This window comes from Ischnura elegans, chromosome 9, assembly GCF_921293095.1.
Source record: "Ischnura elegans chromosome 9, ioIscEleg1.1, whole genome shotgun sequence".
NCBI lineage: Eukaryota > Metazoa > Arthropoda > Insecta > Odonata > Coenagrionidae > Ischnura > Ischnura elegans.
Genome location: NC_060254.1, coordinates 77,011,564 through 77,029,724, shown reverse-complemented (window position 1 = coordinate 77,029,724; position 18,161 = coordinate 77,011,564). Strand labels below are relative to the sequence as shown.

The 18,161-nt window shown below is 35.1% G+C and overlaps 1 protein-coding gene across 3 annotated transcripts in view; it reads left to right on the top strand.

Annotated features, from left to right (window-relative positions):
- The window catches only part of LOC124165083 (vacuolar protein sorting-associated protein 13C-like), a 109,939-nt gene that overhangs the window by 37,865 nt on the left and 53,913 nt on the right, over window positions 1-18,161 (top strand). For 2 of the 3 annotated variants that reach the window (XM_046542347.1, XM_046542346.1), the window contains exons 26-37: window positions 3,063-3,280; window positions 5,249-5,418; window positions 6,129-6,222; window positions 8,161-8,403; window positions 12,013-12,166; window positions 12,561-12,793; window positions 12,900-13,028; window positions 13,108-13,243; window positions 14,603-14,794; window positions 15,473-15,588; window positions 15,740-16,037; window positions 16,766-16,865. In XM_046542347.1, the coding sequence (XP_046398303.1) occupies window positions 3,063-3,280; window positions 5,249-5,418; window positions 6,129-6,222; window positions 8,161-8,403; window positions 12,013-12,166; window positions 12,561-12,793; window positions 12,900-13,028; window positions 13,108-13,243; window positions 14,603-14,794; window positions 15,473-15,588; window positions 15,740-16,037; window positions 16,766-16,865 (2,083 nt within the window). The remainder of the gene's footprint in view (window positions 1-3,062; window positions 3,281-5,248; window positions 5,419-6,128; window positions 6,223-8,160; window positions 8,404-12,012; window positions 12,167-12,560; window positions 12,794-12,899; window positions 13,029-13,107; window positions 13,244-14,602; window positions 14,795-15,472; window positions 15,589-15,739; window positions 16,038-16,765; window positions 16,866-18,161) is intronic. The other variant, XM_046542349.1, reaches the window with a different exon arrangement.

Sequence of the window (18,161 nt, the reverse complement as noted above, 5' to 3'; positions counted from 1 at the left end):
TGCGATAAACGAATGACGGTCTCAAAATTTTCGTGACGTTATCGCGAAATGACGTTAAACGGGGACGTTAAACGGACGTAGAACGAGGACTCACTGTATTCAAATTTCGTATGTGTCTTACAAACCTGGATATGTTAGTAAATTTTTGAAGTCTGGATGAAGTCAGGGAAATGTAAGTAATAAATTGGATCATCGTCATCATCACTGGTCAACAATCCTAGGATTGGTTTGACGCAGCTCTCCACTCTATTCTCCTATCAGCCAATCTTTTCACACCTACGTATTTCTTCTCTTTCACTTCCTTCTTCACTTGTTCCATATATTTTGTTTGAGGTCTTCCTTTTCCGTTCTTGCCTTCCACTTGTCCTTCGACAATTGTCTTCATCAGGCCATCATGTCTCAAGATTGGATCAGTCAGTAAAATTTCTTAATCATCCCCATTATGCAAGAATTTTAACCCAAAATGTTCATCATGATTTTTGCGATTGATTGCTTCTGCTAGAAATTCATCTGAGGAGTTTGTATGCAGCGGAGAGCCTTGTCTTGCTGCCTTCAGCCTCTATGTAATCTGCTATGTAGTAGCATTATTGTCTACTGTCAACTAGATGGCAAGAACTGTGAACCACTTAGAGTGGGTTGGTTAGTAATGCAGCAGTTTGTTTTGATTCTGGTACTGATATCATGACACTTTACGTATAATTAGTGGATGAGCTTGACAGATTTTCTGTCTGACAAATGGTTAGTCCTACAAATAATTTTTACATCTTAAAAGAATATAGGTGATGTGGGCTGACTTCCGACAAAGTCTTTGCTTATTTCAACACTTTTTGGTTCTTTTTGGTGAAATGAGAGACTCAACTTAAATGTACATACAATAATTTTTTTTGGCAGTTTTCAACAGTGGTGGACAACCTTATAATTGGCTGCTAATTTTTCTGCACATGAATGCATCTGTATTTATTGCTTTTTAAATGCTTTCTTTTGCATGCTGATACAACAGAAAACTCTTATTTTGATTAACAAGGTATGACTGGGAAGTAAGGAGGTCATGAGATATTGATATGAAATTTTTCCCCGTGAAAGTATAAAATTGTTGAGCTAAGGTGGTTTTCTAAGTACAGCTCAATTTGATAACATTAATCCATGCATAGTCAGTGAAAATATACAGTTTGCAATAAAAGTTTTCTCAGTATAATGAAACTATGACTCCTCTAAACTTCTATCAATTAAAAATTTTGGAAAATTTGTCAAATTAAAAATTTATTAGACATCACTGAATCCTTTAGTTTCAACCAAAATTCTGGGTTTCTTATTAATAAATAGGTTTCTTGCCTCAGTCAATGGCTTTTAATCTATGAGGAGATGCTGATACATATTTTCACTAATACTGTATTCCCGGCCTATAAGATGCATTGTGATTCACCAGATGCCACCATGGAGCAGATGGAGTTCCGCTAATTGCCATGCTGGTCAGTTTAGATTAACCATATAAACAAGCCTTGATATGATTTTTTTGAAGAAATTACTGTCACAGAAATACAGAAGCTTTTTGCTTTATACCGGCTCAAAACAGTTATTACCGATACTTGTTATTAAGACAACCATATTCTCAGCAAAGCAGATTGTGTTGGCTGAGGATTAAGTTAATCCCTTGCTGGCTGATTTTAGGGCACATTTTTTAGTAAAAATAAGTGTGTTTTTAGTAAAAATGACTAAAAATAAATTTTTATGGGTTTGGGAAATATGGTACGTTATTTATTTTTTTTTTGGAACGGCAAGGCTCAGGTTAACATTATCAAATTGAGCTAAAATTTTGCCAAAGATATAATAAATTTACCAATTGGCATTTTTCAAGAGTTTTCTCAAGAAGTCATAATTATATTGTTCATGCACCTTGTGACCTCCATAACTTAAAGGCAGTATCACTATTGGCCAATGTGTCATTCAAACCAGCCCAAAAATTTAAAGTACTTCTCTTTAGTTCTTGCGTTTAATCAGAAATATTAGATGAGGATAGTTTTATTTTCCTTCAGAGACTGGAGGCATAAAGCATCTTCTTTTGCTTGAATTTTGGCTTTGTTATCTGAAAATCTAACTTTGATAGTCATTACATATTGGTATGTGATTAACACAGCGTGTGGGGTTTTTGCTGTATTTGAGTTCTTCACAGAGGGAAGTAGGTTGTTTCCAACTCATTATGTGAGCGATAGATGTGCTCCTATTCCTTGCCTTGGTGGATTAAGTTTTGAAAGATATCGTGAAGGAGCTGGCAGTGAACACACATGTTGTTTAGTTGCAGTTGCGATATTCGGAGCCCATGCTACCTACCCACACCTTCTTCCCACCGATAACATTGGTGCAAGATCTCATTATCATGTTGAGAAACTAGCTTGTAAGCTGAAATCATGTTAGGACCCAGTATTATTTTTTGAGGTACTTCATATCTTCCCCTTTTAGTACCTTTTAGTACTTCTCAGTGCTAAGCCATAATGCTGCAGTTCAAATCCCCTAGCTAATGTGCTTCATTACTCAGCAAGATCCATTATTTTAGCAAAAAAAGAAACTCCTTCCTTTAGCTAGAATTTGCATGTACGTACATTCGAGTGACCCATTAGCATTTGCCGTAGTATTTATCGATTTGTTTAGTTCAGTTTCTAAATTCAGTAGTTTTGAGACTAAACTGTGATATATCTAAAATTTTTGCAGTAAAATACAGTATAGTTAATGGAAATATTTAAGTGTCATCATAATGATCTATGTAATTCTTTCAAAGAATTCTTTTAGATATGCTACCAAATGAGCTTTTTTGTGGATCAGTGACAATGCTCATTATTAATTGTCAGGCGACTACATATATTAATTCCTGTAAAAAAAGGCTTTCCATCAGGAATAGCAGGTTGATTACTCACAGCAAGTCATGTTATTTAGATAAAGTGCTCAAATGAAGACATTTTTATTTCAAAAGGAAGATTCGTTCCAAACATCAAATGGCTGGTGATCGGTACATTTTCATCCAAGAATATTCTTCAATCTTTCATTTGTTTCATAAACATATCCTTCAGAAATGTTGCCCAGTTCACATCCAACTTCCCCATTGGAAGGTGCCACACCAACTGGCATTGGTATGGGGCCACCAGGGTCAACATCATGTGAAGATCCTGCGGTTCGAAGACTCCAGGCATTCCTCTGTCAGAGCGGAGCTGAGCAAGTTCACCGTGAAGCTGCTATCCGTTTATCCTTTGATGGTCTTCGCTTGAACCTTTTCAACGACATGGATGAGGTAATAAGTAGCATGTTTTTCATAGATTTTTTTAACACTTACTCTGCCACTGGGCTGATATATCGGCCCTAGCTGGTTGAGCAAAACTGCCAGGGGCCGATTTATCGGCCTGACTTATTTGATTTTTTTCCGTGATTGTAGCCTTTTCAACGGCTGTAATTTCAGTACACCCCCATAATCTATGTAATGTTATAAGATTTAAATATATCTTAAGTATTGGGAAAAATCTAGATGTATTAAATAAAATTAAGTAGCTGAAAAATTTTTAAATCTGAAATATTGCAAATTCCGATAAATAGCCTTCGCACATCCCACCGGAAATGGGCTGGCAGTAAAAGGGTTAAACCAGTAATTTTCTATCCAGTCACGTGCACAATTGTAGGGAAAAAATCATTTGAGCTACCTAGTAATTGAACCTGGATCACCGTATGTCCCAAGTATACTCAGCTGGAAATTGACAGATCTGGGTGTGAACCCCAATCAAGTCAAATTATTTATTTAGATTTACAGTTAATTTCTCCCTTTAATGTTTAATATATGTAATGTGTATTTTCAATAAGAATAGTGGATGATAAGTTTCCTTCAAATTACCTAGAACTCATGTCATTATTGTCTGCAGCAGTATTAACCTATTTTTCAATTCCCATTTTTAATGTTTTCCTACTTTTTCCTGCAACGTTTCAGGCCCTATCATGTATTTTGCGTTTTTCCATATTTTTCACGTACACACTTTTCAGTAAAAAAAATTATGTATTAAAAAAGGAATTCATACTATGTATTTACAAATACTGGATCTATGATATCAATATTTTATTGATTCAAGTTGGTCGAAAAATTTTGTTTCCGTAAATTTTTATTTCTTCAGTTTGTTTTGTATAGGCGGAAAGTATGTAAGGAGACATCGAAATATGCCTGTACTCTGTTCGAGAAATGTTTCTGTTAAAATATATTTATGGAGGGTCTCTCTCCTTCTTACCTAGAAATTTGGTAATTATTTGGAAGGTATTTCTTTTAAGCTCTTCCTAGTATCGCTTTGTTTTATAATTTAAAACCCATCGATAATTATCCATTAACACTTTTATTCACATAACCAGTTTCAATACATTTGTTTTATTGTCTGGCGTGAAAAACAAAATGTATTGAAACCAGTCATGTAAATAAAATTGTTTTTAAAAAATTGCTAGTTCATTACAAATCATTTCCCTAGGTTTCTACTCAAACCAGGATGCCTTTTGTTCTGAGTACTATTTGCTGTACCTTGGCACAATGATGCAATGCCCATGATTTTTCTCCCATGTTACTTGCCAGTAGCAAAGCAATTTTTTATTATTCAAGGTGTTAACAGGAGTAGTCCTTGAATCTTAGAGTTTAGTTGTCTTCAGACCTTTTACTCAAAATTTTATTGGAATCACTAGAGGAGTTGTTATCATTTCTAGTAGTTGTGTGACAGTTGTGTGTAACATCATAACAAGAGATTGCATGAGGATGAAATTCCCGAAAAGGTCGAGAGTCAGTGATCATTACTTTAGAAATCATCTCACTTATTCAGTTGACCTTTTCCCGGCAGCTGTCATTTCCTCAGAAGAAAATTAGGCATTGATTGCTCCTAATTCATTATTTGGTTTAAGTTCTCTGATCTTAATAATCTCAAGTATCTCCTATCTGCCTTTATTGTTAAAACCTCAAGCCTTAAGCTGTTGTAGTGTTCACTTATTTTTTTATGTTGCTGTGGTTTTTCTTATTGCGATTCAAACGGTTTCTTAAAAATTTACTTATTAATGAATCCTTTTTTTTCAGCCTCACAGTTTCTATTTTTGGTTTACCAATGGTTTTGTGAGCAATTTCTTATGAATGTGAGATGTATCATTTTTTTAAATTCCTTATTTATTGGCTTTGATGTTAATAAGGTTAGGTTGTGGTTTACATTGTTATTTCTCCTTGTTCATTATTTGTCTTCAATCTTATTAGGTCCTAAGCTCTCCAGTGCGTGATATGCAGCATGGCTTGTCCCGCTTAGAATTAGGAGAAGCCACTGTTTCAATGGATACCTTCTCTGATCATAGTTTAGAGATTAAACTGGCTCTTCAGAGTTGTTTTCTTGAGGACATTAGACCGTCAACAAGTATCGCCATACGCAAGTAAGAGGAAATGCATTTTCTGTTAAGTGATGTAAGGCTTGAAGTGTTGTAAAAAAAATATTTTACCTTGCTTTTAAAAATAAAACTCAAGTTATGACTATTCTTTTTGCACTTCAAGCCAAACTTAAGCAATGTTAATCTCTGTGATGATCTAAATGTCAGCACAGCAGTAACTCCATCATGTTGAGTACTCACGTAAGGATACAAAAATTCATAGCAGTGTTTAATATAGTTTCTAATTAATTAAAGTTTTATGGAAAATTTGACTGTAGATTATCCTTATGTCAATTAAGTTAGTTTTTATAAATACTTTTTGCTGCAGTCTCTCGTATCAGTAGTCAATAACTTGAAGAAAATTAAATTATGAAGTTAGTAATTGAAGATTTTTTACTTTTATTCATATAAAAATTTTCAGAATACATGAAGTTAATGAATATCTCAAGATATTTTTAAAGTGATGTGGAAGTTGAGCTAAGTATGTTTCATATGAATACTTCTGCAATTCCCAATCCTAACATTTTAAGTATCACAATCTTAAGATTACCAACTTTTTCCAGTTAATTTATCATTTTCGGAGAATTGCACAGATTTATACTATCCCTGAATGCTCACCACATTAAATTTTCATCTTGAATGGCAATGGATTGTATGAATGATTCACCTCCAATTTTTTGATGTGTTGATTACTTATCTGTTAAAATTTTTTACAGGATATTTCAATCTCATGGCAATGAAATGCCTATGGACCCTAATGGACCAATATCTGTGTCAACCCCTCCTATTGTGGACCTGACATTTAGACAGGTTTGTTTCTCTTTACCTGTTTTATAGCTCAGTTACCTACTTTGAGTCATCGAACAAAAGTGCCATTTATTTGTACTCTCAAATAAACTCCATGTTACTGTTTATTTCACAGGTGTCTGTAGACATACCGTATTTCTCTGAATATAGTCCCCCCCCCTAATTTTGAGGCTTCAGTTTCGGTAAAAGTTAAAAAATATGCGTTTGAATATTGTCCTCCCCTTTACTTTTACCTCGGGCATTTTTGGAAATAAAGGGGGGACTATATTCAGACATATACGGTACTAAGAAATCTATGCTCTGCTAGCTTTCTTTCCACTCCTGATTACAAGTTATGAGTGTGCATATCTAGTTAACTTTTCTTAAACTTGCATTAAAAATTTCTCATGCTAATTTTAAAAGAATACTTAATCAGTTTTAATGATTCAAACCTACATGCATTTGCATTCTTGTGTATTCACATTTTTGGGGAAGTTCACATTAATTTCCGTGGTGAAGAAATCGCAAAAGCAATGGTCTGAGGTTCCATACCCAGTTCTGGGAAAATTTTTCCCTTAGTAATCACTGTAGTCTCTCCTTAATAGAAACATTGTCATTATGAAACTTTTGATGTTATGCATTAAAGTCATAGTCCCCACCTAAAGGATATGGTAACAGATGGTAAATGAATGAAATGACAAACTTTGAGATGTTTAAACATTTCACACCTAAGCTGTAGTCCTAACAGTGCCAAAGAAACCTTCAATTCAAAGTTTGATACAGACTCACTCAATTGTATCCAAAATATCTGCTGTTCTGCAAAAAAATGTAATTTAGCTGGGTGTGATTGGTGAATGCCCCTAATGACTGAGTCAATTGCTGAGTCTGATGATAGTTGAGAGTTTATTGGCCTTATTACTATGGCCACTGTGGAACTGCAATGGGAGAAAGACATAAAAAAGCAGTGAAAGAAATTTGCCTGATTGCGAGGCCATGCCAAGGGAGGCTCAAAGACAGACGGGAGTAGGGTAGCGATAAATCAAACTGACTTACCCATAGACGAAGCTACCTAATAGGTCCTCATAAAGGGACTATACTTTGCACTGACACCAAGATGCATTCCTCACAAAAACTTAATTGGAGGTATTGAGCAGGCACTGAGGAAACTTCCGGTGGAGGAAGTTGAGGGTGTGAGAGGAGTGACATCTTGTTGGCCCTATGAAAGACCACTCCACCTGTGATACGCAGTGAGGGGGATAAAACCCACCCCCCAGAGCTCAGAGAAATTTTTAAGTTTAATCCATTATTCTTAATTGGATTGATATTACTATTACAATAGTGTAAGGATTAATAAAATATCCCTCAGAAAGCCGTAAAACTTACCATTTTGAACCATTTATCTTAAAATTCCGCAATTTATTAATCTCGCACATACTGCTTATCCTGGTGGGTATTCCATACCCCCACACACCCCAGTATTAGTTGCACTCCCCCTGCCTTAATTCCTAACAGCACCCCTGCTCTCCACCCCCTGCCCATGCCAAGCCTTTCCAGAGATGGACGTTTTGCCCTTCTAACCCTGAGTCAGAATGGTAATACTGAGGTTGAAGTTTCAATGTTGGCCTCAGATTTTACATACTGCACTGCCACTTCGAGTGATGTTGTATATACCTATTTACTCTGAGTTTGAAACAATCATCATTTTAAATTAGGTGAATCATCATTTTTGATTTGAAAATAATTTTTTTTTACTTTTAAAAAATGTACTATGATTGACATAATGAAATGAAAAAAACTTTATAATGCTGCGATAAAACTTTATTATTTTGCATTTCATTATGTCAAGTCGATTCCATGGAGTCACGCCCAAAACAAGAAATTATAATATGATTTATGTTAAATAATAAATTCCTGGTCAGCTGTTTGATTCTCTAATCCTATTTTTTTTATCTGAACTTGCAGACTCAAACCGGTGATCGGTGTGTTGATATATTGGTGGAATGCACTAGGATCAATTTATCAGTGCCCTTCTTGGCAGCCCTCGGTAGATTCTTGGTGGATGCTCTCCCTGGGGAAAGAGTTGTCAATGGGCATCAGCCATACTGCACTCATTGCTGTTACTATTGTGGTGTTAGTGGAGGATGCTGTCAATGTGAGCATGGTGGTATGGTGAACCACGGATATGTTGGAGATTTCACTACTCAGGTGAGTAGTATTCTGATATAGGGTACAGCCTGACTTTTGAATAATTGTTGACCATGTAGAAGATGTTAGAAGTAAGTTTAAGGAGAATAGACTTCTTAGGAGAGTACTCCTCAGCTTTTTAGTCTATGTTTATTATTTATTTTTGTCTAAGAGATATAATAAGTAAAAATTTTTATCCCAACAAATGTTTTATTTTTGTCTTTTCCGAAAAAGGGAAAAGGGATAACTTGGCTTCAGAAAAGAACTGTATGACATCTCGTGTAAATTAACTTTTGTTTAACATTCTGTGAATGGATTTTAAGTGTTTCTGTGTTTGAAATTTGCCATCGCTTGGTTCACTTTGGTTAACCTGGCTATTTTGATTTTTCATGGTTGTAATTCTTTTCCTTCATTGAATCAATAAAACTTCTGGCCATTCAGCTATTCAGATGTTGACTGGCCATCAACCGTTGGCGTTGTGACTAAGAGAATTTTATCTGCATTTTTTGGTAGAGAATTGTCTGAAATAATCTCCATTGAGACACTAATTTGCTTTGCCTTGCCAAAATGCATCCACTGCTTACCTATGGCATAATCTTCTGGAGTAGTGCCACCAACTGCTCCAAAGCCTTCGCAGCACAGATAAGAGCTGTAGAAACCATTGCTGGTGTACATGAAAGGTCACCTGGTAAATCAGCCTTTAAGGAACTTAAAATACTGACCTTTCCTTCTCTGTACATATTTAACTGTGCAATTTTAATAAAAAATAATCCTAAATACTTCTTTAAAAATCAGTGTACATAGTCACCATACCAATCGAGAACTATGAACCATGTAAGAGATACGCAGTACACTTTGTCAGAGGAGTCTTTTGTATTCAGCAACTAAGATATACAACTATGGGCGTAGTCCAGTACAAGCTACCAGTGCTCCGAAGCACTGGGAGCGAGTCTTTGCGTGGTCCAGTAGAAGCTACAAAAGCTACCGTGGCGCTCTTGTACGTCACGCATGACGTCACTATATTCGCTTCTCTCTCGCTACAAACGCTCCCAAGAAATAGGTAGGGCGGCTGGAGCGAACCGGTTTTCAGCACCAATTTGAACGGGAAGGAAGGCAAAAGAAAATGGTGTTCATAACAATTGTGGACCTGGCCGGCAATAATATGACCATTTGGAGTTGATGGAAGAAGTCGATAAGAGAGCCTGGATAGTAAATGCTAAAAACAAATGGTTAAAGAACTATTCGGGGGATATTACGGTGAGGCAAATGGCTGTAACTCAATGGTTTCACAATTCAGAGTCGCCACGGGCCAGATCGGGGAAGAAATTGAGCGGCAATACCAAGATATCTTATAAAATTTGTTGTTGTGAGAATTAATTATATATAATATTATTTAATTATTAGTGGTTTAAGCTTGAGCTAGCGAGAAGGGGAGATAGAAAATGGCTATTCGAAATTAATAAGACATGTAGTGAGTGAACTTTCCGGTCGAAGCATTCCGTCCGTTACATATAAGAATTATGTTAATTTTGTAAGTTATATTGATTTATTTGTTATTAAGATCAATTATTAGTTATTTGAACTTGATATTGCGTGAAATTGAGATAGAATATGACTTCTTAGGTTAGGGTACGTGAACTTCTAGTTAAAGCATTCCGTTTGTTGCTTTTTGGCTGCCAACCTAGGTTTTCTTCAAGCTTTCCCCATGAAGATTGTATTCTCTGTTAAATGATGATATCTTCCTCTAATCTTCAACTGAAGTTTAATCAATTATTGATGTTCGGTTGTATTTTACTTATGTAATTTTCTTAAGGTCAGGTTGACACGCATTGCATTTATGCTTAAGGCTCGTTGTTGACGAGATTGGTTCAAGTGTAGGACTGCTTTTGAGACTGTCATACAATGTCATGAGTGCAATTGATAAATCGTATAAAGGACACTCCACTTAAGGCCTTTTTACACCTGCATAAATCCGTACAAGTCTAAATGTATGAACGCGAGAAAGAACACGCAATGTACCGTACGGTTGCGTTGTTGCACGTTAAGTGGTTTCACGTTTAACCACTCAACTTGTGCAAATGCATGATCGACAAATTTAACCTATTTTAGCTAGGTTCAAACATTCGTACATGTTCCGTTTCGGTCCACAAAAATAATTCACGCAAATAGGCATTAACTTGTACCTGTATCGTTTAAACGCAGGCTTTTAGGTGAGTTAAGTTAATTAGGCTTATTTTTCGTTTAATTGAAATTTCTCTAATAAGGTATTTAATCAGTCTTATCTTCTTTCATATGTATCATATGATCTGCTCTTTATAGTTTAAGTTTATCACCTTGTTGTTAGAGGATTTGCAAACCAGTGGGTAAAATCTTCAGGACAAGCATCGGTCTGCTGTGGTGCCCGATCATGGTATCCAATGAAGATCTAATATTAAATAGATTTCTTGTGGTGTACCCCATGGTCATATTCTTTTTGTCATTTATATTACTGACCTCTCTAACAAGCTAAGTAAAGTACAAGGGGCTATAACAATCCCTAATTCAGACGATCTAATATCCGAGCAGACGATACCGACGATACTAGTAAAACAAACGACTAACAAATGCTACAATTGCTCCAGCCGTGATCCAGTAGGGTAGCACTGGGAGCGATAGGAGCGAAAGTGGACCACGAATCTGTAGCGTCTGTAGCGGGAGCATTGGGAGCGTGTACTGGACTACGCCCTATGTAACTACCAGCTCTTATCAAGTGCCTAACCCGCTTATAATTTCAAATTTGCAGTGAAAGAATGTTTACTCTGCCAAAACTTTTACCACCTAAACATAGGTAGGTGGATTTAGGGATGGAAGAGAAATTTCAACAAATTATAATTATTGTCTTTTATTTTTTATTTTAATTACATATTTTATTAAATTCCCGAGACCCTTAAAAAAATAGACAAGATTTTTAATATGGTTACCTTTACATTTGTTTTGTTTTGTGTATTACAGAGCCTCATTAATTTAATTCCATAGTACATAATAACTTTTACACATGAAAATAAAGAGAATATTTTGAATAGTAATTGTCATATGTTGTTTTTAATCTAAAATATGATAAGACCCTAGGCCTATTAGGCCTTGGTGACACCCCGCAGAAATATCCTGGATCTGGCCTTGCACCTAAACTATTTTCTTACTTAATTGTTTGTACATGATATTATTGTTCTTACTGCTGTATTACTTTTACCTGCAGTATTTTAAAGTTTTTACATTTATAAACTGTAATTTTGTAATATTTGATGGTTTCCTGTGTCCATTTCATTTGCGATCTCATGCAATTAATAAAATTTATCATTAATATAGACGCTCACAAAAAAGACAGCAATACTATCTATGAATTCAATCTTGCATGTACTTGAATTTTAGAAGAGAGGAACTTACGAGATCATGTTTCAACCTCCGTATTTTTACTTGAGAATGATTATTCCCATTTTTTTTTAATCTTAAAGATGAAATGAATGATCAAAAATTCCTATTTTAATGAACCACGATAAAATATCTTTTTCCCTTATTTAAGCATATATCATACACATTTTAAAATTTAATTTCTAAGGAATGTATTACTGAATCTACTAATTTTTCAATTAGTCCAAGATCCCTCCCGTCACAGCACCCTCTGTGGTTGATGGATTGAAACAGCACCAGCCACACCATGCTCCTCCACTCCAAAGACCACCCAGCTCCACGGATAGCACCAGTGGATATTTTTCATCTGGTGCCTCCTGCGCAGACGATCAAGCAGGTATGTAACAATCATGGGTGCACCAACAGCAGTCTAGTCATTATGTTGTGTGCGGTACAGTTTGAGTGAAAACAATTTTTGTGCCATTATGACTAATGCTGCGTCTTTTGCTCATTTTTATTTGCAAATGAGCACTTCATTGGGAATCTATTTCTTTTGCTATTGTCCAAGCCAAGGGTTTGTAATCTTAAAAAAAAGTATCCCTATTGAGTGGTGATGCCTGAGCATAACTTGGTGATTTTACCTCCAAGACTGTTTGTTGAGTGTCACACTGTCCGTGTTTTTATCTAACTGACCAACTCATCACATTAAATTCAATCAATGCTCTCACTTAAAACAGTAATCAATGTTTTACTACTGAAAAATACTGAAATACATTTTAATTTTTCCTCAGGGTTGTCTGTTTCAATTCAACTCAGGAAGCCAGAGATCATGATATTTTCGTGCCCGCCTCCATCTGTAAATACTCAAGGCAATGCTCAACAGCCAAAGCATGCTTTACTAGTCAGGACTGAATTCCTGGTGGATTACAGCAGACATCCTGGGCGTGACTCCTTAGTTTGTTCATGTGCTGGTTTACAAATTCTTTCAAGACCTCAGGGCCCAAATAAGCAGCCTCCGTGTCAGGTATTGATGTTATTGTGACCCAAGAATTTGGTTGTCTCTTATCTTGCTAATTTAACGAAGTACTTTGGTAATCAATGCTACAATTTACAATGGTGATCATTTTCAGGTCTTACATCCTTGTGACATTGAATTTGCGAAAAGCTACAAATCGGCAGATGATGGTATGAAAGTAACTGCATCTGTTAGCACAATTGACATTCACCTTTCAACAAGTAGTGTTCACACGTTGTGTGAGGTAAGTGAAATTTCTAATTTCAGCAGTTGAAAATATTATTATTTTTGGAGTGGGACTGATGCTTTATAATTGATTTCAGGTGGTAGAAGAAATCAAGGCCAGTTTTCAACCAGATGAAATGGATAATCACCTTAAGTTTGTATTCCAAGGTTCTGAAGCTGAAGATTTATGGTCTCCGAAAAAAATCACGTCGTGTTTATTACCGGATACTCTGGGTTAGTATGTTCTTCTGAATTCCTCCTCTAATTTATTTTTCAGAAACCTTCATTAGGATTCTGTCTTATTTATGGCCATACTCACTTCAGGTTTTTTGCTGAATTGATTCATTTAAGGGGGACAACAATTTCACCTGCCTCCAGCTGGTATCTTCAGGTCTGAATGAAATTATTAATTTTAAAAATTGTAAGATCAACACCAGAGAAAATAAGTATTCCCCTCAAATAACAATGGAAGCTATAGCAGCTGTAGCAAAAAAACACAGAAAATCCTGGTAGAGAAGATGGTTATTCTCTAGGTTCAATGTTAAAATCACTCTTCCAACAAATGAGTTCAAATTCCCATATGGCCAATGAACACGTGTCTGACTAATACTGCAATAGGAAATGATCTGCATCCCATTCAGGATATGAAGGAAGGCAATCAAAGCTGTTATTCCCCAAAATGAATTAGTGCAGCAAAAACTTAGGAAGCCCAGAAGTGAATAATCATTAAATAACCGTGGAAGCTACCACACCTCTGTCTTATAATATATCTCCCTCACCATGTAGTTGATACTCAGGGCTGGGCAAAATACAGACCGAGAAGTATTTGGAGTACAAAATGCTGTTCCCAATGTAATTGACATGCATGATATAAAATACCTTTGACTTGGTATTCGAAATACAAAGTAGTACATATTTTAAATACTTTTCAAAATACAAAATATAGTCGTATGGGCACTAAGGGTTTGTGCCGCATTGCAAAATAATGCAGCTTTTGGAGGAATTTGGTTTTATTAAACTAAGAAGTACTCACCTAAGAAAAGGGATGTTTCTTTTCTCATGTTAAAAATTTCATTCCAATATTATGCGGCCAACTAATAAGGATGACTGTGATCAGAAGCGACAGACCTACTGCTATTTTATATGATTTGATACAGTTTATTTAATCTTTGTCTTGAAGTCATGGTTACTTGGTATAGAAAAGCAGAAGATGGAGGGAAATACAAAGTAAGCATGAGCCATTGCATTGTCCGAATGCACGCGGTGTGAACTATCCCCTACTTACAGTAGCTGGTCTTCCTGTTAAATATTGTGATTGTTAAAGGAATTTGTGAACAAAGGCGTTTCATTTCAATTTAGACATAGCGTTAGCTTTAGACATAATTAGGTGTTATTGGTTCTAGATTTTTTAATAAAAGGTTACAATCATTGAATATCTATTATTCTTTTAAGAAAAATGTATGTATTTAAGTGATATATATGTAGTTTAATTGAGACTTGCTCGTAGCCTTTAATGTCATTATTAAAAAAGCATAATTTAATAAATTGTGAATATAGTGCTTTTCAATCATTTCCAATGAATTCTTTTTTCAGAATCTCCCATGTATACTCAACCACCATATCCATCAGTAAGACCAAGTGAGACTTTTACGATTGCCATTCCTAAAGTGAGGTTATCATTTGAGCTGGAGGATTGGGAGACTGGAGAACGAATGCCTCTCCTGAGAATAAAATCATCCATTGAAGGGAGTGTTCATGATTGGTCGAAACTCTGTCATGCTAATGGTAAGCCTCAAAAGCTTCGAGTATCTGATCATGTTCTTAGTAGTGAGCAGTTTTTTTATGATGTGCAATCCAGGACTTTTTTTTTATTAAAGTTGCCTCATATTTCATGTTTTTAGCATATTAAAACATTTGATTTATCTACATGGAGCTGATTGGAGGCAAAAAAAACTTCTAATGAAGTGAAAAAAAAATTAACTAAGGAATTAAAAGGAAAAATATCCTAGTTTTGAGTTGAATAATATGTAAAAATCCAAAGTTTAAGTGTCAAGCTATTTTCAGATATAATGGCAATTGTCTTGAGATGAATTATTGAGTGGTTGATTTGGGTAAAAAATGAGTTGTATTAGATTGTATCTAGGGACCTCAGGGATATTTTGATGTCCATTCACTCTCATCAGAAAATCATAATTTCATAAATTCAGCTATATATTTCATTCCCTTAATACTGGAAGTTTAATGTATTGCTGGTTTTTGCCAGAAATTGTAAAATGTGACAAATCAAAAACAGGTCAGGTCAGAGGGCGGTACCCCAGGGCTCGTGGTATCCTCAGCATATATATTAGGGATGGCCAAATCAAGGGAAAATTTTTTAGGGGGAGCTGAACCCCCAAAGCCTCTTCATGGGCTTCATGTCTGTATCTCATAGTTATTTTGTTTTTTTAAAATAATATATTTCAGTGGAACTCCAGCTGCAAGCTTCATATTATAATGACAAAATAAAAGTATGGGAGCCTTTGATTGAACCCATCACTGAGGAAGAAAATGTGTACCGACCTTGGGAAGTGATAATTAAGGTATATTTATTGTTTGTGAACCTGTTCTAATGAATATTAATGCTCGATGATACAAAGCGCAAATGGTAGTTGTCAAATAATTAGTCAGTGAAACCAATATTTAAATAGCAGTAATGACTTTTAACATCCAGTTACTATATTTTTCTTCTAGGCATTCCAAGCAAAGGCTTTTAGACTATCTAGTCGTTTTGATCACCAAGGATATTCAGATGCGGATGGTGTTAGTATGTTCGTGAATTCTCAAGGCTATAACAAGAACAAAAGGAGAGCAACTCAGGAAATGCTGCATCGTGCATCTCTGGACCAAACTCTCGAAGATTCGGAAACCTCTGCTGATGAAGCAGAGAGTGGTGAAGGCACTCAAAGCAGTGGTAATGGGATGATGCATTTCATCAAAATGAGGCAGGATACTGAGGCATCATCACAGCATGTTCTTCGAAATGAGCATGGTTAGTTCATGTTAATTTTGTTTCACTATGTATGTATGTCTATGAGAAGTTGTCAATGTTTGTGAAACCTAAATGAAATTAAAAATTGTTATTTTATAGTAAGCTGTGCATGCATTATTATAGATTATTAACTGGCACATGTTTTTAAGATTCATGTGGTTATGAAATATATTACCAGTATCAAATCATTGCTGTTATTAAATACTTTACGTGAAGTAGTGTTAAAATTAAACTTTATGATTATAGAATGAAAAAAAACTTTGTTTTATTCCACCATTTTTTTAAATTGTGTGGTATAACTAGTTTTGACACAGCAGCATCATCATCAGATACCGTCGTGATACCTGATGATGATGCCGCGGTATCGAACTATATACCATACCATTAAAAAAAAATGTTGGCACAAAACAAAGTTTTTTATTATATAAATAAAGTTAGCATCCACAAAGTTGAGTCTGAGAAAATGTAAATAATTAAAAATTACCACATCTAAATTTGCACAAATTGCCCTGAGTGACAATTTTTTGGAGGAATACTTTTTTCTCTTAATATACACTCCATATATAATTCTCTTACGATTATTTATTTGATGTTCCCATATAAATTTTTCTAACATTTAATGCCTTTTTTAACCTATTATTTTTTACCATATAATTCTACATTATAAAAAACAAACATTTTACCTAACTCACATTACTATTCCTTTATTATTATCTCACCATGCCTAGATCTGGTAAGTCTGGCTGGATATGCTGATGATTCTGACTCGGAAACGGAAGAAGGAGGACTAGAAAAGCTCACCAGTGCAATGGGTCACCTATTTTCAGGGTTAGTAGTTGAATTTTAATGCATAACAGTTATTAGAAGATTTTAAATAATTTGACAAATGATATCGTGCTCAGTAGTACATCACTTTGATGTAAAATGCTGTATCTTTTGTCCCCATTTCATCATCCTTTCCCCTAATGACTCTTTTTCCATGTATTCTACAATATTCATGCTTGGCATTTGAATATTCTCATTGGCTCCCACAGTTGGGCTTATGATTTTTCATAATGATAATAATAATAAATCTTTATTTGCCCGGAGATCTGATACATCTACATTAATCTACACGCATAGATATAAGGCAAGTCATAAACACATCAAATACATATATTATATACAATAGAATATTTTAACATTAAGATTCAATGAGTTATTCATCAATGGAATAGAATAGCTTTTTTTGTAGGTACCTTTTTAGACCAGATTTAAAAGCGTTGATGCTTTTTATTTCTTTTAAACATAATGGCAAATTATTATATAGTTTAGTGCCCATTTCTCTGGGCCCCATTTTGGCTGCCCTTGTTCATATGTAATTCTGATGAATATTTTTTTTTTCCTTGTTTGATGTTGGTGTATTGCACTATTCGCTTCATAATTGACAATATTGCTCTTTGCATACATTATGGTTAAAAATACATGGAATCGACAGTAGATTCAGGTCCTTGAAGATTGGCTTACTGGGGGATCTATTAGACTTTTGAGCGATGATTCTTACAGCTTTTTTTCTGAATTCTGAATATTTTTAAAGATAAGGGGGTAGATCCCCAAAAGATGATGCTGTATGAAACGTGTGAGTAAAAATCACCAAAATACAGACTTAATAAAATTTCCCGTGTTACTGTCTGACTAAGCTGTGTAAGGATATAGCAGCTTTAATGTGAGAACCAAATTTATAAACAATGACAGTGTGCCTGGAAGGAAAGGGGACTGTGAGGTGAAACTTGTAGTAGCATGCAGGGGAACAAGCTACTTTGAATAGATGGCAATATTTCTGCATAGTTTCATCCATTCAAGGTGATGCATACAAATTAGTTGCCATTGCCTGTATGTAGATAGGCTGTGGTGCAATCTGACCAAGACTCACTTATTCAACAAAATTAAGATATCCCATCATTGTGAATTATTTTGTTCTAATGAATAGTCAAGTATAATGTGAAAGAAATTTTTAACATTCACGGTAATGTTTCTACATTTATTCAGATCTACATATTGACATCATTTGGTAGTAGGTCATGATGCAAAGTGACTGATGCTATCAGCACACTTACAATTTTAATTTTTATCTAGGAGAAAGGA